The 21,453-nt window shown below is 32.7% G+C and overlaps 1 protein-coding gene across 1 annotated transcript in view; it reads left to right on the top strand.

Moving 5' to 3' along the window:
* The window catches only part of ARHGAP42 (Rho GTPase activating protein 42), a 369,352-nt gene that overhangs the window by 188,911 nt on the left and 158,988 nt on the right, over positions 1-21,453 (top strand). The window contains exon 4 of the mRNA XM_074304443.1: positions 10,148-10,219. Within this exon, the coding sequence (XP_074160544.1) occupies positions 10,148-10,219 (72 nt within the window). The remainder of the gene's footprint in view (positions 1-10,147; positions 10,220-21,453) is intronic.

Here is a 21,453-nt window from a genome sequence, read left to right as displayed (position 1 = left end):
TATGAATAATACTAGTAATAATAAGTATGAAAGAACATATAAATGTGAATTGTTATTAGTACTATGACCTTTGTTATTATTGAATGAGATTATACACAGAATTTGATTGATCAATCTTCATTTTACTGTTCAGAAAGTAATGCAGTATTCTATAGTAACTCTTTAGCTCTGTAACACAATTTTTAGGATGGTATGAAGAAACTTTTCCATTAACAGTTAAAAAAGCATGTATATTAGGAAGATAATTAAAGGATTGTTTTTCTTCTTTGAAAATATATACACATATCATTGTTATTCAGTCGGGTCCAACTTTTCATGATCCCATTTGGAATTTTTCTTGACAGATACTGGAGTGGTTTGCCATTTTCTTCTCCAGCTCATTTTACAGATGAAGCAGACAGGGTTAAATGACTTGCCCACGATCACATTGTAGTGATTAATGTATGTAACATACCCATGTGTCGGCAATACGTGTAGGTAGTATAAAAATAAACACATACACATATTATTGTACATAATAGTGTTGGGCTTATATATTTATACACACATATATTTCAGATATGTATTTTTATATGTGTGTATACAAAGAATTTTAAGATGTTTTTCTCATTTTAAACATTACTTTTATCAATGACATTAAGTTCAGTAAATGGCTAAAAAAATTAGTCATATTAGAGTCTAAAGTGGGCTTATAAAAGAATATAATTAAATGAATTATAATATAAGAACAGTTATTTGAAAAAAAAACTGAAAAGACCTCAGAATTAGATGTAAATACTCTAATCAGAAATGAGTATATTTGTATAAATTAGCTTGAGGTTTGTCTGAATTATCAGTTCATCCTCCTACTTTGTTATAAGATTTTTGAATCCTTCCTATCTATAGGTTAGCTTTTAGCAGTAGAACTGAGATTCAGAAATTTTTAAGATTTAAAGAAGAAATATAAAAATAATTTCAACTTTATATCTTATTTGTAATACACATGCTGTTCCTTGTGTCTTTACCTCCTGAATATTCTAATCTTTATCATTCATTCATTTTTTCCCCTGGTAAGTAGACTATTAGGGGTCCAGATTTTTGTCATTCAGCTGTGATATATGTGAAGCTGCTTTAATTGTTCCTAAATACTGATATTGTTACATGTGGAAGGATGCGCTAAACTAGTGTCAGGACCTTAATGAGATTTACTAATCTCTGCCCACCTCAAATTCTCATTCTCTCCATGATATCAGAAATCAATTAATAGCCTTCTGGCATTCCAAAACCAAATACCTTATTCTTCTCACATCTGGAGTATTAGAATTCTACCTTAATCGTATTTATTTAAATAACTCAGGAAATATCTAGAAATCCTGTATATTTGAAAGACTTTGCCTCCTTCCTTCCACAACTGGTTGCCTTTCAACTTGAGTGCCATTTCTTCTCTTCCTCCCTAAAGAGTTAACATTATGTTGAAAAGGAGAAGATAGAAGACATCTGAAAGGGGTTTAATACATTAGTGCAATGTCTTAAACTCCAAATTCCCATACCCTAGAAAAGCAGCTGCCTATTTCACCCTAATTCAAAACACTTGGAAAGAATCTGTAAAGTTACTTTGTTTTAGGCACCAGGACAGAATTAAGAAATCCTAGGTGTTCTAGAGTATTAAGCCATAACTGTTTCATTTTTCTTTGTGTTATTTATATCCTTATTTTATAATATATTTAAAAATTATAATGCATTTTCCCATAGAAACAATGTTATTACATGACAGCTAGGTTTATTTGAAATGACAACCCGCCTGTCATTAGAGTTTTGCTGAGCTCTAGGGTATATGATTTGTGCATTAGTTAGTGTTGACTGTCTCTGCCTCTGGAGTCTTTTCATGGTTTGTGGATCTGCTGCTTTGACTTCCTCTACAAGAAGGTATTTTGCCAATAGCTGCATTCACCCACGTTTCCTAATCATGAACATTATAATCTGTCATGGCTTTCAACTTGTCATAAGACGTTTCTTCAGATTGTCCTTCAGTGTATCATTGAATCACTGACTTTACCCAAGCTACATCTTCCTATTCTCTTTTACTTTGAGACATCTATTGTTTTGTTGTCCTGGTGCTATATTAGCTGTGTTACATGGTAATAGGACCCATCAATCACTGTTTAGGATTGAGAAGTTCAGCATGTCAAACACTAACAATACAATCTTCGACAGGAAATGGGTTCAGGAAAGTGAAGGTCAGTGTATGATAACTTAAGCCCCAAATCCCTACCATGTTGCACCAGATTTGTATATTTTATATATGGGAAAATCCTAGGAAATCCTTTTATTCAGTATTTTAATTATTTGTCTGTTTCACTAATGTGTTGTGGCAGAATTTTCTATGCAACCAAAATCAGACCTTGAAAATTCCTGTAGGACAGCCTTTAAAAAACCCACAGTCTGTAGAAAATTATAATTCATGTACACTCAAGGAAAAAAAAAACAAACATACTAGAAAAAAACATTCTTTAAACCACATAAAAACATTTCCAGCTATGAATTGTGAGTGATTTATGAGCTCTCCCTTGTGGCAGTTTATTAGAACCACTTGGAATAGCAAAAAGAGCAATGACAAGAAACTTAATAGTATGCTTGGCTTAATGTGGTGTAATATGGTGGCTGGCCAGTCTAATACAGAATTAGGCCACAGTATCTTATCTGGTAAGTAAAGCATTATAAGCATAATCCAATATCACCTCTGTTTTTCTTTTACTTTGAGTAGCTGAAATTGCTGGTAATATTTTTTTAAAAAACATATGTATGGCCACATTCTGTGCCCTCTAACTATGATCTTACACGGATGCCTTGTCAAATCTTCCTAAACAACACAGACCTCAAATACACATCTGGCAGCTGATTTTTGTATGCGTTCTGAGGAGCAGTCTCACAAGCCTGGAGAGTCAGAGAGACAGCATTAGCAAGATGGTTATCAGGACATGAGGATTGTATTTTAGGGGAAGAATAAAGAGGGGAATATTACAACCCAGAAAGGAGAGATAGTATATTATTGAAAGATAAGAGAGCTAACCCGGAAGTCAGGAGGATCTGGTCAATCAGTTTGTAAACATTATATAATACTTACTATGTACCAGGTTAGTGCTAAGTGCTGTGGATACAAATACAAATAAGAACAAAGATAGACCTGCCCTCAATGAACTTATAGTTTAATGGAGAAGACCGGGAAATGAAAATGAAAAATTGGGGTGGGAGTCTGAGGGATGTAGATAATTAGGATGGGGAAAGAAACTTCCCATTGTAGGGTTATGATAGAGTTAAAAAGAAATCCAGTTGGCTCTCTGATTCTAATCAAGAGTTGCAGAGTAGGTACGGACCCATTTGTAGTTGTAGGAGGAGTCCTTTTTCATGAGCTCTTTACACTGATCAAATCACAGATCTAGTTAAGAAATAAAACATACTCCGCTTTCCAACTAAATGAAGACTACTAAAATGGGCAATTTGCAATTTGCAAATTAAAATTTGAATTCTGCATTAGTGCTAGGAATTACTAGACCTGTGAGATCACTGGTACTCGAAATGCTGAATAACAATAGATGTAAAGAAGATGTTTTTATATCTGAATAATTTAATTCAATGAAAATGTATTAGCTGTCTTATATCAAAAGCAGGAAGCTTAAGCTGTGTGCTGGCAAACACAAAATGAAGTCCCTGCCCTCAAGAAGTTAACAGTCTGCAGTGGGAATGTTAATAATAACATTTATTTATTGCTTGCTACAAGGCACTGTCCTAAATGCTTAATAATCATTTAGTTTTCACAGCACCTATGGGAGTCAGGTGCTTCTATTATTACCATTTTTCAGATGCAAAAACTGAGATAAACAGTCACATAGCTATTAAGTGAGTTGTCATGATTCAGCTGTTTTCAGTCTTGACTGACACTTCATGATCCCATTTGGGGTTTTTTGGCAAACATACTAGACTGGTTTATCATTTCTCCGGTTCATTTGATAGACAAGGAAACTGAGGTAAACAGGGTTAAGTGATTCATCCAGGGTCACATAATTAGTAAGTATCTGAGACCAGATTTGAACTGAAAAAAATGAGTCTCCCAGACTTCTGACCTAGTACTCTTTCCACTGCACCGCCTAACACCAGGTAGTAAGAGGGCAAATAATAAGGTGTTCTAAGAAGTTGTCAGCAAGGAAAATCAATTTAGGAGATCTATTGAGAGTTTGAAAGTTAAATATTTAGCAACAACTTAGAATGGCACTTAAAAGTATTTATTCTACCTTCAAGAAATAAAGTAGTATTCATCAAAATTGTCTTTTCATTTCCTGAAGCATCCTAGCAGTTTAGATTGGAAAAAAATACCCCAAAGATTAAATGAGACTTGCCAAGTCTCCTCAGCTTCATGACTTTGAACTTTCTTTAAGTGGTAAATTTAGAAAGAGATGCCTATATGTCTAGAAAGAAAAACACATACATAGCCACTGAATTCACTTAGCATGCTTTCTGTAATTTGATGTGTGTCATGTATTAGACAATACTACAATTATGATTCATGCTTCATATAAGTGGTTTCTTTTATTTAGTGTATCACTTCCCCTTATATTATAAGTATGGTAATTTTTCTAAACCAGCTGACATTTGTATAACTTCTCTACACTTGAATTACTTCAAAATAGAAGAATTTAGTCCTTATGAATTGCCCATGTATATGAATGAAAATAATGCCTTTAATAGATAAAATACAAAGATATGGAAAATTCCCATTCAGACCATAAATTCAATTTAAGACTGTTGGCATTTTCACTTTGATGTCTTCATTTAAATTCATATAATGAAAACAGCAAATTATTGTCAGTGCACAATTGTTAGGTTTCACATATAAAGTTATTTTGTAAGATTTTAATAAGTATATTTCATGTACAACTTGTCAGAAATACACCATCACCAGATGAATTAATTACCTGATAATTGGAGGATTTCTTATAGTGCATATTCTTCCTTTTATCTTATATTCTCTTCCATTCAGCTTCTCCCAAATATAATCTCAGGAATTCAGTTAGATGATTAAATTTTACAGATCTTCGTAGTTGACATTGAATTGAATTCATTGGACATATGTGAGCCATTTAGACATTTTATTTTAGTGTCTTGACTGCAAGATGGGATCCTTGCCTGCCATGGTATCAGGCCAGGTTTGGATAAGCAGATAATTTTTAGGGCACTTTTTCTAACCCCTTCCTTACACATGGAGATAAGCAGTGCAATCCTAAAAAGGCTGCTTAAACACCTGGGGAGCTGCCAAATTCCACTGATGCTTCCAGTGAGAAAGTGACCTTATGGCCTGGGCCACCTGTGTGCGGGGTTGTGACAACAGCTCCCAGTGTATCTGCACCTGCTGCTTCATTACTCGACCGTTACCACAGGGATGGTCACAGGGTGGTCAGAAAAAGCAATAAAAGGACGCTGTCAAGGTCTCTCTTAAGAACTTTAGAATTGATTTATAACATGACATCCCCTCATCAGAGAAGATACTGAGCTCTGTGAGCAAAACAGAATTGAATTAGCCCAAAAGAAACACGAGAATCACAAAATTAGAGAATCCACCCCAAATGTTCATGTGGACTATTTGTGTCCGACCTGAGTACTCTGAGCTTGTATTGGTCTGATCAGCCACAGTTAGACACTGTAACTCAACTCTAACATATTGATATCATTTTGGTCCTCTTTGAGAATGAAGTACAACAACCAACCCATTTAGACAAAAACAAAGTTTATATCTCCAGGGTCTTGCTTTCTTGCTCATCATGTTTCCATTTTTATCTTTCTCTAGCTTTTTCTTCCAATCTCTTAAACTTTTCCCCTCTCTCCATTTTTTATCATTTTTCCCACATTTCTTCCAACAGCTCCTCAATTGTACTTCTGTCACTTATATTCATGAATAGAAAAAGAGAAAAGAAAATAAACCTTGAAAGTAAAAGAAAAAATCATGAAATACAAAGAAAGGGGAGCTGAAATAGGAATATGAATTCATTTAAGGATTTAATTGTATGGAATTTTGATCAAGATGGCTGCACAAACAAGAAGCTATTTGTCCAACTCCCACATACTTACTTCATCAAAAGCTGAAGTGCACTCTGACCTAATTAATGGTCAAGAAATTCAGTGAGAGATCTATAAGAATATAAGCCATTTTCCAATTGATAAATGGTTTCAGCAAAGAAGTTAAAGACATTTCTAGTCATATTAAAATACTCTAAATCACTATTATAGAAATGCAAGTTAAGAAAACTCTGAGGTACAACTACACACCTGTCAGATTGCCTAAGATGATGGGAAAAGATAATGACGAATATTGGAGGGGATGTGGGAAAACTTGGACATTAATACATTGTGAAATTGTGAACTGATCCAACCATTCTGGAGAGCAATTGGGAACTTTTTCCAAAGGGTCAAACTGTGCATACCCATTGATCCAGCAGTGTCTCTACCCCAAAGAGATCATGCAAAAGGGAAAAGGACCCACATGTGCAAAAATTTTTGTAGCACCGCTTTTTGTAGTGACAAAGAATTGGAAACTAAGTCCGTGCTCATCAGCGGGGAATTAGCTGAATAATTCATAGTATATAAATGTTATGGAATGTTGTTGTATAAGAAATGATGAGCAGGATGATTCCAGAGAGGCCTGGAGAAACTTACATGAACTGATGGTAAGTGAAATGAGCAGAACCAGGAGATCACTATAAACTTCAACAACAATACTGTGTGAGGATCAATTGTGATGGACTAGGCTCTCTTCAGCAACGAGATGATCCAAATAAGTTCCAGTTGTTAAGTAATGAAGAGAACCAGCTACATCCAGCGAAAGAACTATGGGAAATGAGTGTGAACCACCACATAGTATTTCCCCTCCTGTTATTGTCCACTTGCATTTTTGTTTTCCTTCTCAGATTATTTTTACTTTATTTCTAAATCTGCTTTTTCTTGGGCAGCAAGATAACTATAAATATGTATACATATATTGTATTTAACATAACAAATTTAATATGTATTGGATTACCTGCCATTTAGGGGAGGGGTGGAGGGAAGAAGGGGAAAAGTTGGAACAGAAGGTTTTACAAGGGTCAATGCTGAAAAATTACTCATATATATGTCTTATAAATAAAAAGCTATAATTAAAAATACATAAATAGAAAGAGAGATACAAAATGCTGTTTGGCATCTAAAGCCCTTCATAACCCATCCTACTTCATAACCTTCCCAATCTTCTTATATCATGCTCCCCAGAATGGATTCATTGATCCAGCGGCACTATCCTTCTGGCTTTTCCATACACAAGATACTCCTTCTCTTGTTCTGGGCATTTTTTTCCTCCTTATCTTGGAATGTTCTCCCTCTTCTGCTTATTGACCTACTTTGCTTCTTCTAAATCACAACTAAATTCTGCCTTTTTACAGAAAGCTTTCTCTAAGTCCCCCTTAACTCCAGTGTTATTTCCTTTCTTATTTTCTTTTTATCTTGTATATTGCTGACTTTTGTACATATGTTTGAATCTTGTCTCCCTCACTTTTTTTGTCTCTTTTTCTATCTTTATCCCTTTGCGCATTGTGCCTAGCACATAGTTAATACTTAATAACTTGGTTGATTGGTTAATATGTGGAAATTCTGGGAAATGTTTAAAAAGCACCAAGAATCACAAAGGGTAACTCTTCTATACCCTCTACCCTCTCTGAACTCCAGTCCTTATCATGCTTTAAGGTACCATGGCACATTTGTGGGCAAGCATGCAGAGGGAGAGTTTGCCAGGCACTAAGAATTTCTTCCTTTTCTTTCAAGATGCCAGCCTGTAGGGATTTGAGTGAATATTTGTTGTGTCAAATAGACAATGAGAATATAGTGTTAGGAATAAGGAATTGAAAGTTTGGAAGTAGTTCTCTTTTATTTTATTTTGCCTATTGTTGAATTGAGAAAATCATAGTTTTATTGTCTGAAAGAGTTAAGACGAAGAACTTGAGGTAGAGGGGTTATTATAAAAATATTTTTTTTTCTTTCTCACAGCTGAGATATTTCTAAAAGCTAATTTTAGTCTTTGTATTGTGAAATTTGGTAATGAATAATTGTAGCTGCCTTTGATTAGAGTTAGCTTAGCATTAACTGGAGCCCACTCTCTTAGAAAATTTCATCTAATATTATTTTCTTTAAACATTAGAAGGATGTTCATAGTTTTGATATTACAAAGTTTTAGTACTTAATTTCCCCAAATGTTTCATGTACATTTCATTTTACGTCCCCATCCTGAAACAGAGTTTAAGTTACTTAGGGAAGGCAACACATTTCATGCATGTTCTTGATAGTTCCTAGGCAACTGATGGGTATGATAGTGTACTGGGTCTATATCCTGTATTTTCAATGGGAAGTTGAAGGCAACTCAGTCACAATTGCCTTTCTCCTATCTTCCATTCTATCCTATCACATGTAGATACAATTCAATGGAGAACATGAGGGAAGGTAATATAAGCCAAGAGTTTTAAACAAGTGGATAAATATTTAGAAACTGTAACAATATTTCTTCCTTTCTACCCTATTCAATTATTTTCACGGTTCTAAGAAGTATTAATATTTTTATTCCTAATTGTGCTAATATTAAATATAGTAAGAACTTCATCAGCATTTATAGGAATTCTGAAAGAGGTGAACATAGTGCAAATTTCTATACCACCATCTTTTTTCCAATGTATAAATTATGCTTTATAGGTAGAATTTATTATCTACCATAGAATTCAGGCAATCAACATTTGAGACTAATTGAATGGTGAAAAAGACCATTTCAGGAAATGATAACCAAGAACGAACTACTTCATTATAGTCTCTACCTTCTTAAATAAAATATCTGAAAAATGAATATGCAGGTTTATAAATCTAGATAGAAAACAGATCTTTTGATATCGTATCTTACCATTCATTCCCTAGGATCTTTAAGTTATCCCAATTGTAGTTTTGGAGGGCTATACACGTGTATGTGTGGGCGTACACACACATAAACATACACATACTCAGGTATGTGTTTGTATGCATATCTTGTACCTACCATGTCCTCATAGATCAGTTAAGATTTCCTTTAAAAGTTTTCTGTTGTATTTTTTTCCATTGGTGAAGAGTCAAAGCAAATAAGGATAGCTTTTTCTCATTGATGAATACTTCAATGTATTCTTCTACGACTTTGGATTGTAAAATCTTAGAGATAGGGTTTCATATGAACTCTTGTGTGCACTGGATTGAACTGAAAGAACTCCTTTGCTGTGTGACTTGTTATGAGTTTCCTTTCAGTTTTGCAATGGAAAGGAATCCAATCAATGCAATAGCAATGGGATACACAGACTTTCATTGAATAGAGTATGATGGAATAGTGGGTAGGTGATGGGGTAATTCATTGATTAGGACAACCTTAGTATTTTCCAGTCCTGCTGCTTTACTAACTAGTTTTGTGATTTACATTTTTCCCATCTATACAATAGAGAGATTAAAATAAATGAACTCTTAGTTCCTTTTTAGTTTTTGATTTTCACTAAAACTACTTTTGAATTTTAGCCATTTTAAAATGAGACTAATTTTTAAGAGATTAATGTTGTCCTCCCAGCTTATCTTCCCTCAAATTTGTGTTTATTTTTATTTTTTCACATTAACTATCTTATTAAGTAATTTGTTTTTTCAAACTCAAAAGAATTATAAGTTTGTAAATTTAACAAAACTGCTTACATTCAGATTTGAGGCTTGGAATACTGATAATGATAGTATTAATAAAGTCAGTTGGACAGAAAAAAATAAGAATATTCAGTAAAAATATAAGTTGGGTGTAACTTAAAAAAAAACAAACCAAATGTTATCTATTAATTTTAAGAATCAACATTTTATAGATTAACAAGGAGTATTTGGTTTCAGTTTAAATGAATTTGAATTTAGTTCTATTTTTGAACCAGTTAGTAATGGAAATTACCTAGGAATTCATTCCTCATATACCTATCTCTCTCTGAGTTCATCTCTAGACTAAGAAATTAAAGCTTCAAAATGAATCCCCATGGTCCTTACAAATAGAATAAAAAGTTATACATGTTTGATGATCCATGTACATGAGTTTTTAATATTTTACTGTTTTGCATTTCAGATTCAGAATGCTAATGATGTATTAATAGCCCCACTGGAGAAGTTTCGGAAAGAACAGATTGGTGCTGCAAAAGTAAGTACCGTTTGTTTTTTTAGTCTTTAATTCTGTGGTTCTGTTATTTTTCTTTAGTTATCTTGTGTTACTTGAAAGATGACACAATACCAGATGTTAATGCTTCTGAGAGGAGAATGACTACTTTAGCTATTTTGAACATTATTTTATTGAAAAGAGAATTGTATTGCAAAGATAAGTGTTCTGAGCTCAAAATATTTTTCCAAATGTAGACAAAAAACTTTTTTTCTTTTCTATAGTGCCTCTTCCAGGAGAGACAAAAGCAATATTAGTTTTTATGTCTTAGGCCTCAAGAATAGATTCCAGAGAAATCAGTCCCTTTGCATGTTGAAAATCAGGTAGTCTTAAGTGAATTTTGTAAAACATTTTTAAAATTTTAAAGTTTTCTACAACTTCTAAGTACTATACTTATTAGTGCATCCTTTGTGTTTCCATTCTATTCCTTTGTATTGATGGAAATAATTTTTGGTAAATTTTGGGTTCATTATCTATAGGTAAATTTCTTTAAACTCTGAGGAAGAGATTAGATTTTGTTTTGGTTTAATTTAATTTTTTGGAAAGTAAAACTGGTTATGAAAAAAAGAGAAATGACTTATGAATATTGAAGAGGCTCCTATAACTTTTATGAATAGGAATAGCACTAGAGATGTATCTGTGTAATACAGGAAAGTGCCAGGTGAGAAACTTCCTTCAGTTATTGCTGGTTGGTAGCTTCTCTATGGTTTATAGTTTTAGAAAACTATTTAAGGCATTGAGAGATTACATGACTACCATATGGTTATACAACCAATAAATGTTAGGGAAAAAATTTTATCCTCTTGGCTTCAAGGAAATCTATCCACTACACCACAATTTCTATGCGCCATTTAAATTTTTTGCTGCTTATTGATTTTTGGAATCTAGTCACTTTGGTTTTCTGAATATATCTATATATCTATATGTAATTATAAATTAATTTTATCTTAGACCTTTCCTTTTCCCTTATATTGGGGGAAAAAAGACAGAAGAAATTCCAGACACTTTGATATACAACCATAAGTAATCAAACAAAATAAATTCCACGAAGGCCATTTCCAGAGATATAGGTTCTATTCTATACCCTGAGTCAATCATTTCTCGCTTACTAGACAGAAAGCATGCTTCTTAATTGGTCATTTAGAATCATAACTGATCATTTTTACTGATCAGAGTTCTTCAGAGGACTGTGTTGTTGTTATGGTATTGATCTTAATCTATGAATTGTTTTGCTTAATTTCTTCATTTTATATTAGTTTATATAAGTTTGTCCAGTTGAAACTATCTCTTTTATCATTTAATTATACATTAGTGTGCCATTATATTTGTTTACTCATTCCCCAATTGATGGGTATCTCCTTAGTTTCCAGTTCTTTTCTATGATCAAAAGAGGGGCTATAATAATTTTTGTAAGAGGAATTGACTTTTTTCTTTGATCTCTTTGAGATAGAAATAGGCCTCGTAGTGTTAGTGACCTTGCTTTTTTTAAAGTTATTTTAGTTTGTGGCCTATATATATATATATATATATTGGCTAAACCAAAGAATTAGATTTTTAAAAGTTTGTAATACATTCCTTACTCATTGGAAAATTTAAGGTGACTTTTGGCAAGTGCAAATTCAATTCTATCCATTTTCTAAGCCTCAAAAGTCAGAGATAAACCAGTAATTTACAATCCCAGGTGCTATCTATTTGCCTCTTTGAAATGAATTGAAAGCTCTAAAGATTTTTGAAATTCATCTTTCTATGGCAATGAGTTGTGAGTGATTTAATTTCCATGTTGGTGTGAAAATAATACTGGATTTAGAGTATGAGACCTGGATTTGAATCTTTACTCTGACTTCAGTAGAAATGTTACAGTTTCCTTCATTAGATGGGATGATAGTAATTGGACTACTACCCAAACATGGTTGCTCTGAATTATATTCATAGTAAATTTGAAAATTATTCCTAAAATATATTCCTAAAATATAGTTTTAATTCTTTTTGAGGAAACGAGCCATAATATATTGTTTCTCTTTAATTCTTTTTTGGCATTTTTTTTCTTTTTGTGTTTATTTTGGAAGCATTTCCATCACACCTGCTTATCTTTCCTGCTTTCCCCAGTGGAAATTTGCTATAATCTTGTATGGACTGATGAGCTGTCTGAAAAGCACCATATCTGACCATCTGTGACTTTGGGGCCAGTTAAAATTATCATCTTCTGGGATTCACTTGAGTTAATTTATGATTAAGTGGTTGGGTTCCATGAACCACAAACACTTAATTTTATTGCACGTGATTTGGAACGTTGAGATACTTGATAATTCTCTGTGACAAGAAGAGGCATCAGTGAATGAGACACTTGGGAGAAATACACATTCATGAGAATCTGTAGGTAGGATTGATGGTAGTAAACAGCATTTAAGAGAACAGAAAAGAATATCTTTGTGGAATAGGTAGATAAACCATTCAGAAGACTTGTTCATAAACATTTAGCCAAAAGAAGATATTTTTACAACCAGAGAAGAATGGTTTGGGATGTACTTTTTCAGTGGTTTTATATTGGGTAAAGATTAGCACAAAGAAGAATTGTTTGGAGGAAAAAAGTACAGTATATACCAAAGTATAATGGAATGTTTTTTCCAATATAAATGTAATATTTTTGGTTATTCCCCTGACACACTTTTAATATTTCAGGTTAGACCTCTAACAAGTTGAAATAGATAGCATGTCAAGCTATTTGGTAGAATGAAGAACATTCTCAGGATTTGGATTCAGAAGACCTGTTTATCCTAACTTTACTACTTATTTGTGATTTTATCAAGCTTATGTGTTAACACTTTTCTAAGTTTCAGATTTTTCATCTGTAAAATGGGGATAATTAGTAAATATTTATTAAGCGCTTACACTGTGCCTGGTCCTTTGCTGAGTTCTGGGGATGCAAAAAGAGTAAAAGGTGTTACTTTCAAAGAGTTTAAAATCTAATGACAAAATAATATGTGAATATATATATATATACATATATATATGTATATATAAATGTATATACAAAACAAACTACATACAGGAGGAACACACTGGAATTAAGAGGGATTGGAGCAGGCTTTCTGTAGAAGTTGAAATTTTAACTGAGACTTAAAGTTAACAATTGGAGCTGAGGAGGATGAATATAAAAGCCATGAGGAACAGCCAGAAAGAAAACCCAGCACCAAGGGATAGAATGTCTTTTTTTATTAAACACCTTTGGAAGTCAGTGTCCATTGATAATAATAGTCTTTTGAACTTTTTTTATTAATTTTTTTTCTTTACAAAACATATAGATGGGTAACTTTTAAACATTGACCCTTGTTCCAAATTTTCCCCTCCTTCCCCCCCCCCCCACTCCCTCACCTAAATGGCAGGTAGTCTAATAGATGTTAAGTATATTAAAATATATGTTAAATCCAATATGTGTGTGTGTGTATGTACACATACATATTTATACAGTTTTCTTGATGTTAAAAAAAATCAGATCAAGAAGGGAAAAAATAAAAACTTGTGAAAGAAAACACAATGCAAGCAAACAACAACTAAAAAAGCGAAATTGCTATGTTGTGGTCCATACTCATTTCCCACAGTTCTCTCTCTGGGTGTAGATGGCTCTCTTCATCACTGAACAACTGGAAGTGGTTTGAATCATCTCAGTGTTGAAGAGAGCCATGTCCATCAGAATTGATCGTCATTTAGTCTTGTTGCCATGTACAATGATCTCCTGGTTCTGCTCATTTCACTCAGCATCAGTTCATGTAAGTCTTTCCAACCTTCTCTGAAATCATTCTGCTGGTTGTTTATTACAAAAAAATAGTATTCCAGAACATTCATATACTATAATTTATTCATTCATTCTCCAGTTGATGGGCATCCACTCAGTTTCCAGTTTCTTACCACTACAAAAAGGGCTGCCACAAACATTTTTGCACATATGGGTCCCTTTCCCTTCTTTAAGATCTCTTTGGGATATAAGCCCAATAGAAACAAACAGAAATTAAAGGTTATGCACAGTTTGATAACTTTTTGAGTATAGTTCCAAATTGCTCTCCAGAATGTTGGATCCGTTCACAGTTTCACCAACAATGTATCAGTGTCCCAGTTTTCCCTCTCCAACATTCGTTCTTCTCTTTGCCTTTCATTTTAATCAATCTGACAGGTGTGTAGTGATATCTCAGAGTTGTCTTAATTTTCATTTCTCTGATCAATAGTGATTTGGAACACCTTTTCATTTGACTAGAAATAGTTTCAATTTCTTCATCTAAAAATTGTCTGTTCATATCCTTTGACCATTTATCTATTGGAGATTGGCTTGATTTCTTATAAAGTTGAATCAACTTCTCTATATATTTTAGAAATGAGGACTTTATCATAATATTTTAATGTAAAAAATGTTTTCCCAGTTTATTGCTTTCCTTCTAATCTTGTCTGAATTAGTTTTGTTTGTACAAAAACTTTTTAACTTAATATAATCAAAATTATCTATTTTGTGATCAATAATGATCTCTTGTTCTTTTTTGATCACAAATTCCTTTTTCCCCCACTGGTCTGCAAGGTAAAATATCCTATGTGTTTATAATATCATTCTTTACGTCTAGATTATGAACCCATTTTGACCTTATCTTGGTATGTGGTGTTAAGTGTGGGTCAATGCCTAGTTTCTGCCATACTAGCTTCCAATTTTCCCAGAAGTTTTTGTCAAATAACGAATTCTTAGGTCTGGGTTTGTCAAACACTAACTTGCAATAGTTATTGACTATTTTGTCCTTTGAACCTAATCTATTCCACTGATCGACTACTCTATTTCTTAGCCAGTACCAAATGGTTTTGATGACTGCTGCTTTATAATATAGCTTTAGATCTAGGCCACCTTCATTTCTTTTTTTTTTTTTTCATTAATTCCCTTGAAAGTCTTGACCTTTTGTGCTTCCAGATGAATTTTGTTGTTATTTTTTTCTAGATCAGGAAAATAGCTTCTTGGGAGTTTGATTGGTCTAGCACTAAATAAATAGATTTATGTTTAAGTGACTTGCCTAGGGTAACAAAGCTAGTAAGTATCTAAGGCCAGGTATGAACTCAGGAAGATGAGTCTTTAGGCCTCAAGAGGCTTAAATGTTTCCTGACTTCAGATCCTAATCCACTGTGCCACATAGCTGCTCATATCCTAAATACCATATGTAGTATTCAACACATATGAATGGTTAATAAATACTTATTAATTCAAACAAACATGTTTTGTTTTCTGCTATTATCTGGGTGTGTGTAAAAATGTGTTGTTTTAAAATTTAATACAAAGTTATTTTTGTAGAAAAGCTCTAGCACACACAAACTTCTAAGTATAGTTCAACAACTATTTGGTAAGTATTGGGCTAAATTGACAACTAATGAGCAACAAAGGGAGGTGTTATAAATTTTTTTAGCTTATGAAAACTATAAAAGGCAAATTAAAAAAGGGATAATAAAACTGTTTAAAGTGCATGGAAAAGTATTAATGTTTTCTTCCAGGAGAATGATCCTTACAAATAAAAGAGATGTTTGACAGGGAATTTAACGTGAAGATTAAATGTGCAGATGGTAGGAAAGCACCTTGTTTTACCAACGATGAATTCAAATCTCCAGACCTGGATAAAAAGCGTTCTTCTTGATAGAAGTCATCCATTTTGATAGCTGCTGCCTGTAAGATTATAGAGGATAGGAAAGATCCTACAGAACTGGGAAGCAAAAATGTCTTAGGCTTCATTAATGGGTAGAGCTTAGATGATGATGATGATGATGATGATGATGATGATGATGATGATAAGCCATTAGATAGCACCCATTTTTTACCAGCACTGTTCTAAGTACTTTACAAATGTTATCTTATTTTGATTTTCTAACAACTATGGGGAGTAGATGCTTTCTTATCCCCATTTCTCAGATATGGAAACTGAGGTAAATAGGGGTTAAGTGATTGTCTACACATCTAGTAAGCATTTGAGACCATAATGAACTCAGGTCCTTCTGAAATTAAGCACTGTGTTCTATCTGTTCCAGTTAGCTATAGGTGATGATGACGACGATGATGATGATGATATATAATATTCTTAATTATATAATGTAATTATCCATTAATAATGATACCTTATATGTTGCTTTAAGTTTTACAAAGTATTTTACAAATATCATTTAATTTTATCCTCTCAACAACTCTGTGAGTTAAGATACTAATTTTATTCCCGTTTTTCAAATGAGGAAACTAAAGTGATCAGACATTTTAAAAAGTGACTTGCCAAACCTCACATGCCATCTACTAAATATCTTAGCCTTGATTTGAACTTAAGTCTTTTCTGATTCTTGCTATGATAGCTATATCTACGGTAGTACCTAACTAAATATTATAAACTATAGGCTGGCAACTTACTTTTATTTTTAGCAGGATTCTAGAAGAGATGGTCACTGAATAGCTAACAAGTGAAATAGTGATTACTAGAACATGGTTTTATCAAAAATTGATTTTATCATACTAACCTTTTTTATCAACCTAATTCAACTGAGAGATTAAAGCATTTGACATAACCCTTCATTCTGTACTTTTCTCTAAATAAGAAATATATACATTAGATCATAGTTCAGTTAGATGAATTCAGAAGTTGTTGAGATGACTCAACCTAAAGAATAATTATTAAGAAATCAATATCTGCTGACAGGGAAATCTCCGGCAGAATTCTCCAAAGATCTGTCCTTGACCCATGGCTGATCCATAATTTTAATGAGCAGTTGGATGAAGCACTAGTTATATAGTTTAATTATAGTTCCATGATGTTAGATGAAGCCCAGGATCACAGAGGCACACTGATTTCATGTTTTTAAAGTGAGAGGACATGTTGGATTGAAAAGTTAATTGGTTAAAGCTAATATGAAACTTTAAAATAAAAAGTACAAAATTTAAAATGTTTTTTAAAAGTTTAGACAAATACAGTTTGGAGGATATATAGGTAAACCTTAGTTCATATGCAAAATGATATGGCATGGCAGGCAAAAAAAAGAAAAAAATATCAGTACTAGCGTATGTTTTTTTTGAAACAAGGTAGGTCATAGTCCCACTGCATTCTGCCCTTATCAGACCATTCCTCGAGTATTCTGTTCAGTTTTATATTTTAGGAAGGGAATTCATAAGTTGGAGTATATTTTCAAGAAGAATAATGATAATTAAGGATATACATGGAGGTAAGCATTGAAGATCATTTCATATAAGCATCATTTGTAAAGCAGGGAATGTTTTACAGTGAAAAGAGAAAATTTTGTAGGTTTAGAGTAACTGTCAAGTATTTAAAGGACCATCATGTCAAAGAAGTACTTTGTTCTGCTTATTCCTGAAGGTAAAACAATGGCACAGAGTATGGAAATTGTAGGAAAGCTAATTTCAATTTAACGAAGGTAAAATAGACCTGTGCTTACTAAAATCCCTTATATATAATTGTATGTATGTATATATAATACACACATATATATGCACACACACAAATACATATATACATACATCGACATAAATACATATATATATACATATATGCATGTGTGTGTGTGTATATATATATATATATATATATATATATATATATATATATATATATATATATATATATATATATATATATATATATATGTATGTATTTAGATGCCTCCTGTATGCCTGGCACAGTGCTATGCACTTTACAATTTTGATTTTGATTTTCACAACAATTAATGGAGGTAAGTGCTATTATTATTACACTCATTTATTAGATGAGGAAATTGAGGCAAAGAGGATAAATCACTTGTCCAGAATCACACAGCTAATGATTGTCTGAGGTTGGATTTGAAGCTAGGTCTTCCTGATTCCAGGCCCTGCACTTTATCTATGATATCATAGATTTGATACTACCAAAGAAAATATCTTATGCAGAGGTCAAATGTAAGATAGGTGGTGAAGTTCTATAGCTCTTTCTGTTTGAGTATTACCTTGTGTCATTTATCTTAAGCACAAAATTCTAAAAGGCTTCCTTAGTTTGGCTACAGAATTTTAGAGTTATAAGACACCGAGTGGCCATCTAGTTCAATCTATCTGAAAAATAATTCCTTTTAGAGTGTACCTAAGAAATGGTCATTAAGTGAGGGCTAATGCACTATCTCCCTGTGCAGTCAGGTCCACTTCTGGACACCCTAATTGTTGTTAAGTTTTCCTTAACACAAAGCACTAATTTGCTTTTTTTTTTTGCATCTTGTGTGCATAACTCTTTGTTTTTTTTCTGGGGCCAAGCAAGCCAGATTTAATCCATCTTCCAATTTGAGTGGGACAAAAAGGTTAAAACTACCACCTGGGAGTCAGGAACATGTGTTCACATCTTGTTTTCTGATACTTAATTGGTATATACCAGAGGTAACTCATTTAACCTCTCTCACACTAGTATCTGCCAAATGGGAATACCACCTGCATGAACTACTCACAGGGTTTTTGTAAAGAACACTGAGATAATCTATACAGTATAATCTGTACACTTTAAAGTGCATTATGAACATCTTAAATCCAGTTCACTTGCATGTTATGGTATTACCTCCCTGATGTCATGGTCCTTTTTGAGAACGAACAGCAATAAGTGATGATGATAATAGACTTCCAACAAGTTGGGCAGGTCCTATGACCACGTTATGGGAAGACATGTGGAAAAATTATACAAGATGAAAAAAAAAAAGAAAAAAACATTTTGGTATTTGAAGGGACTTTTTGGGAAAGAGATGTTAGTTTTGTTCTAAATAACTGATTTTTTTCCTAGATTCAGAAGGTAGAACAAGAATAATAGATGAAACTTACACTATGGAAAATTTGGGCTTGACATGATAGAAAAAAGTGGAATTCAGCTATTAAGCATTTAATAAGCACTTGTTTATCTTACCTTTTACTAAGGGCTGTGAATAAAAATACAAGCAGAAAGAAAGACATCTCTTCCTTCTAAAAGCGTTATTCTAAAGGGATGTCATATAAAAAGAAGGTGAAGGTGGGAGCACAAAAATATCTCTTCCCAGTGGGGTTGTTGCCTCCTTCCTTCCTACTCATTAGAGGTAGTAAAACATAGGCTAGATGACCTTATGTAAGGTTATACAGTACTGGGAAGTGTTTTTTAGGTTTAAAATTACATTAGGTGGTCACTAATGCCCCTTCCAACCCTCTAAATCTGTTATTTTGAAAACGTAATTCTGAAAATGTCTTAACAGCTTATAGTATAGTGGAAGGAAGTATCATATTAAGTCAAGGATTCATAGAATTAATTTAAATAAATTAAATTTACTGTGAAATAAGCAAACAGTTCAAACATTTAAAAATATTATTTTAAACCTATGACCTATAATTAAAGCCCAGTTAACATTGCCACGTTTTTTTAAAAGCTCTTTCCATATTTTTCTTCCCCTTTTTTTGATGATAATTTTTTCTCCCACTCTTGGTAACTCTTGGTTACCAGGCCTATGCTATCTATATAGGTTAGATCTTAACTATATCCTACCTTATATTTTCTCTAGTTGTTTTATATATATTTAGTCTTGTCTTCACTAGAGAAATGTAAGACTTTATGAAATGGGGCTATATCTTCTTTTACTAGTGTCTTGAAGAAAATACAATAAGTAATTTTTTTACTAAAATTCAAGTCCTATTCTAATAAAGAGATAATACTATGGAAATTCTGCTACCAGAATCTTGATTTAAGTGACACATTTTCATTTTCATGGGAAAAATTGTGGAAGAATGGAGCTGTTTTTCATTTATAATAAGGATCTAATAAAATTCAGATGAACATTCCATTGTGGTTTTCACTCTGAAACAAACAATACTGTATTTGGCATTTCACAACATAATTTGTCCCTCTTTTTATGTTGACTCCATGTTTACTAACATATTAGAACCCTGAAATCTTCACCCTGTCTTGTTCATGGTAGACTTTATGCTATGCCATTATACATTTGTTGCTTTATTTTACATGCAATTTAACTATGGTTTTCGTTTGTTTTTTAAGCTGTAGAGTGTTGTCACTACAAATGAGACTCCTCTGATTACCTGTTTGGCCAACTTTTAAGTAAACTATATTGAAATACAATTTTTTGCTCCACATTTATAGATGAGTCAATTAAAAAAGTAGCTTTCTTTCATTATACTTGAAATGTTTTATTTTTCCCAAATTAAAGAATATAAGACCTAACTATATCTTTTAAAGTGTCTTTAATGAAGAATAAATTAAGACAAAAAATTTCTAAAGAAATAGTTACCTGTACAACATAGGTTAGATATACTTTTTTCTCCTATTCTTGGCATTTAGCACAGTGACTACCAAGTTATAGACCCTTAATACACATTTATTGATTAATTAATTGGCAAATGTTCAATGTACAGTTGTCAAAGTTAATTTTTTTCAATTTTACCTACATCTTAATTAATCAGCTTGCACATATATGGAAACACAAACATTTATAATGCCAAAATTATATTTTGGATTTAATTTTCTTAAAGAACTAGAATCTAATTGATCACTTAGTTTTAAGTAAAATATATTGAATCTGTTTTGTAATATGTTTCTGTCAGTGACAAAAGAAAAATTTAATATTTTTGAATAGTCACATAAGGAAAATTTTTTTCTTTTAGATATTATTTTTGCCTGAAGTTCATAGGAGTCTGGATGATACTTCAATGTGGCGATACTGTAAAATATTGATTAGATTTGGAGTTAAAGATCTTGGCTTTGAATCTTGGATTTACAACTGGGTGTTCCTGGGCACCTCTCTAAAATTCAGTTACTTTATCTGTAGAATTAGGCATTTGGATTCAGTGCCAGCTGGAGTCCTTTATATCTATAGATCAGTGATCTTTGAATAAAAATGTATTGATTAAGAACTTCAACTTTCCTATGTTCTAGAAATGAGGGATATTTTAAAAAAAGACAAGTTCCTTCCTTCAAGAAACTAACATCCTATTGGTAAGAAGTAATATACTTATGGTGGTCATGGAGGTTTTGTTTTGTTTTATGTTTGAAAATTGTAGAGATGGTGAGTGGATCCATAAAGGAGTAAAAGGACACCCACTTTTCAATAGCAGTGGTCCTATTGATTTGATTATGATTCCAAATCTGAGAAGATTGTGGGGGAATAGAGGCAGGGAAGAATATGGCTAGTATATAAAATGAAGGATGACTGGGTCTGTTCCATTT

This window comes from Sminthopsis crassicaudata, chromosome 3 (genome assembly GCF_048593235.1).
Source record: "Sminthopsis crassicaudata isolate SCR6 chromosome 3, ASM4859323v1, whole genome shotgun sequence".
In the NCBI taxonomy this organism is placed as follows: Eukaryota; Metazoa; Chordata; class Mammalia; order Dasyuromorphia; family Dasyuridae; genus Sminthopsis; species Sminthopsis crassicaudata.
This window is presented reverse-complemented; position numbering and strand designations above follow the sequence as displayed.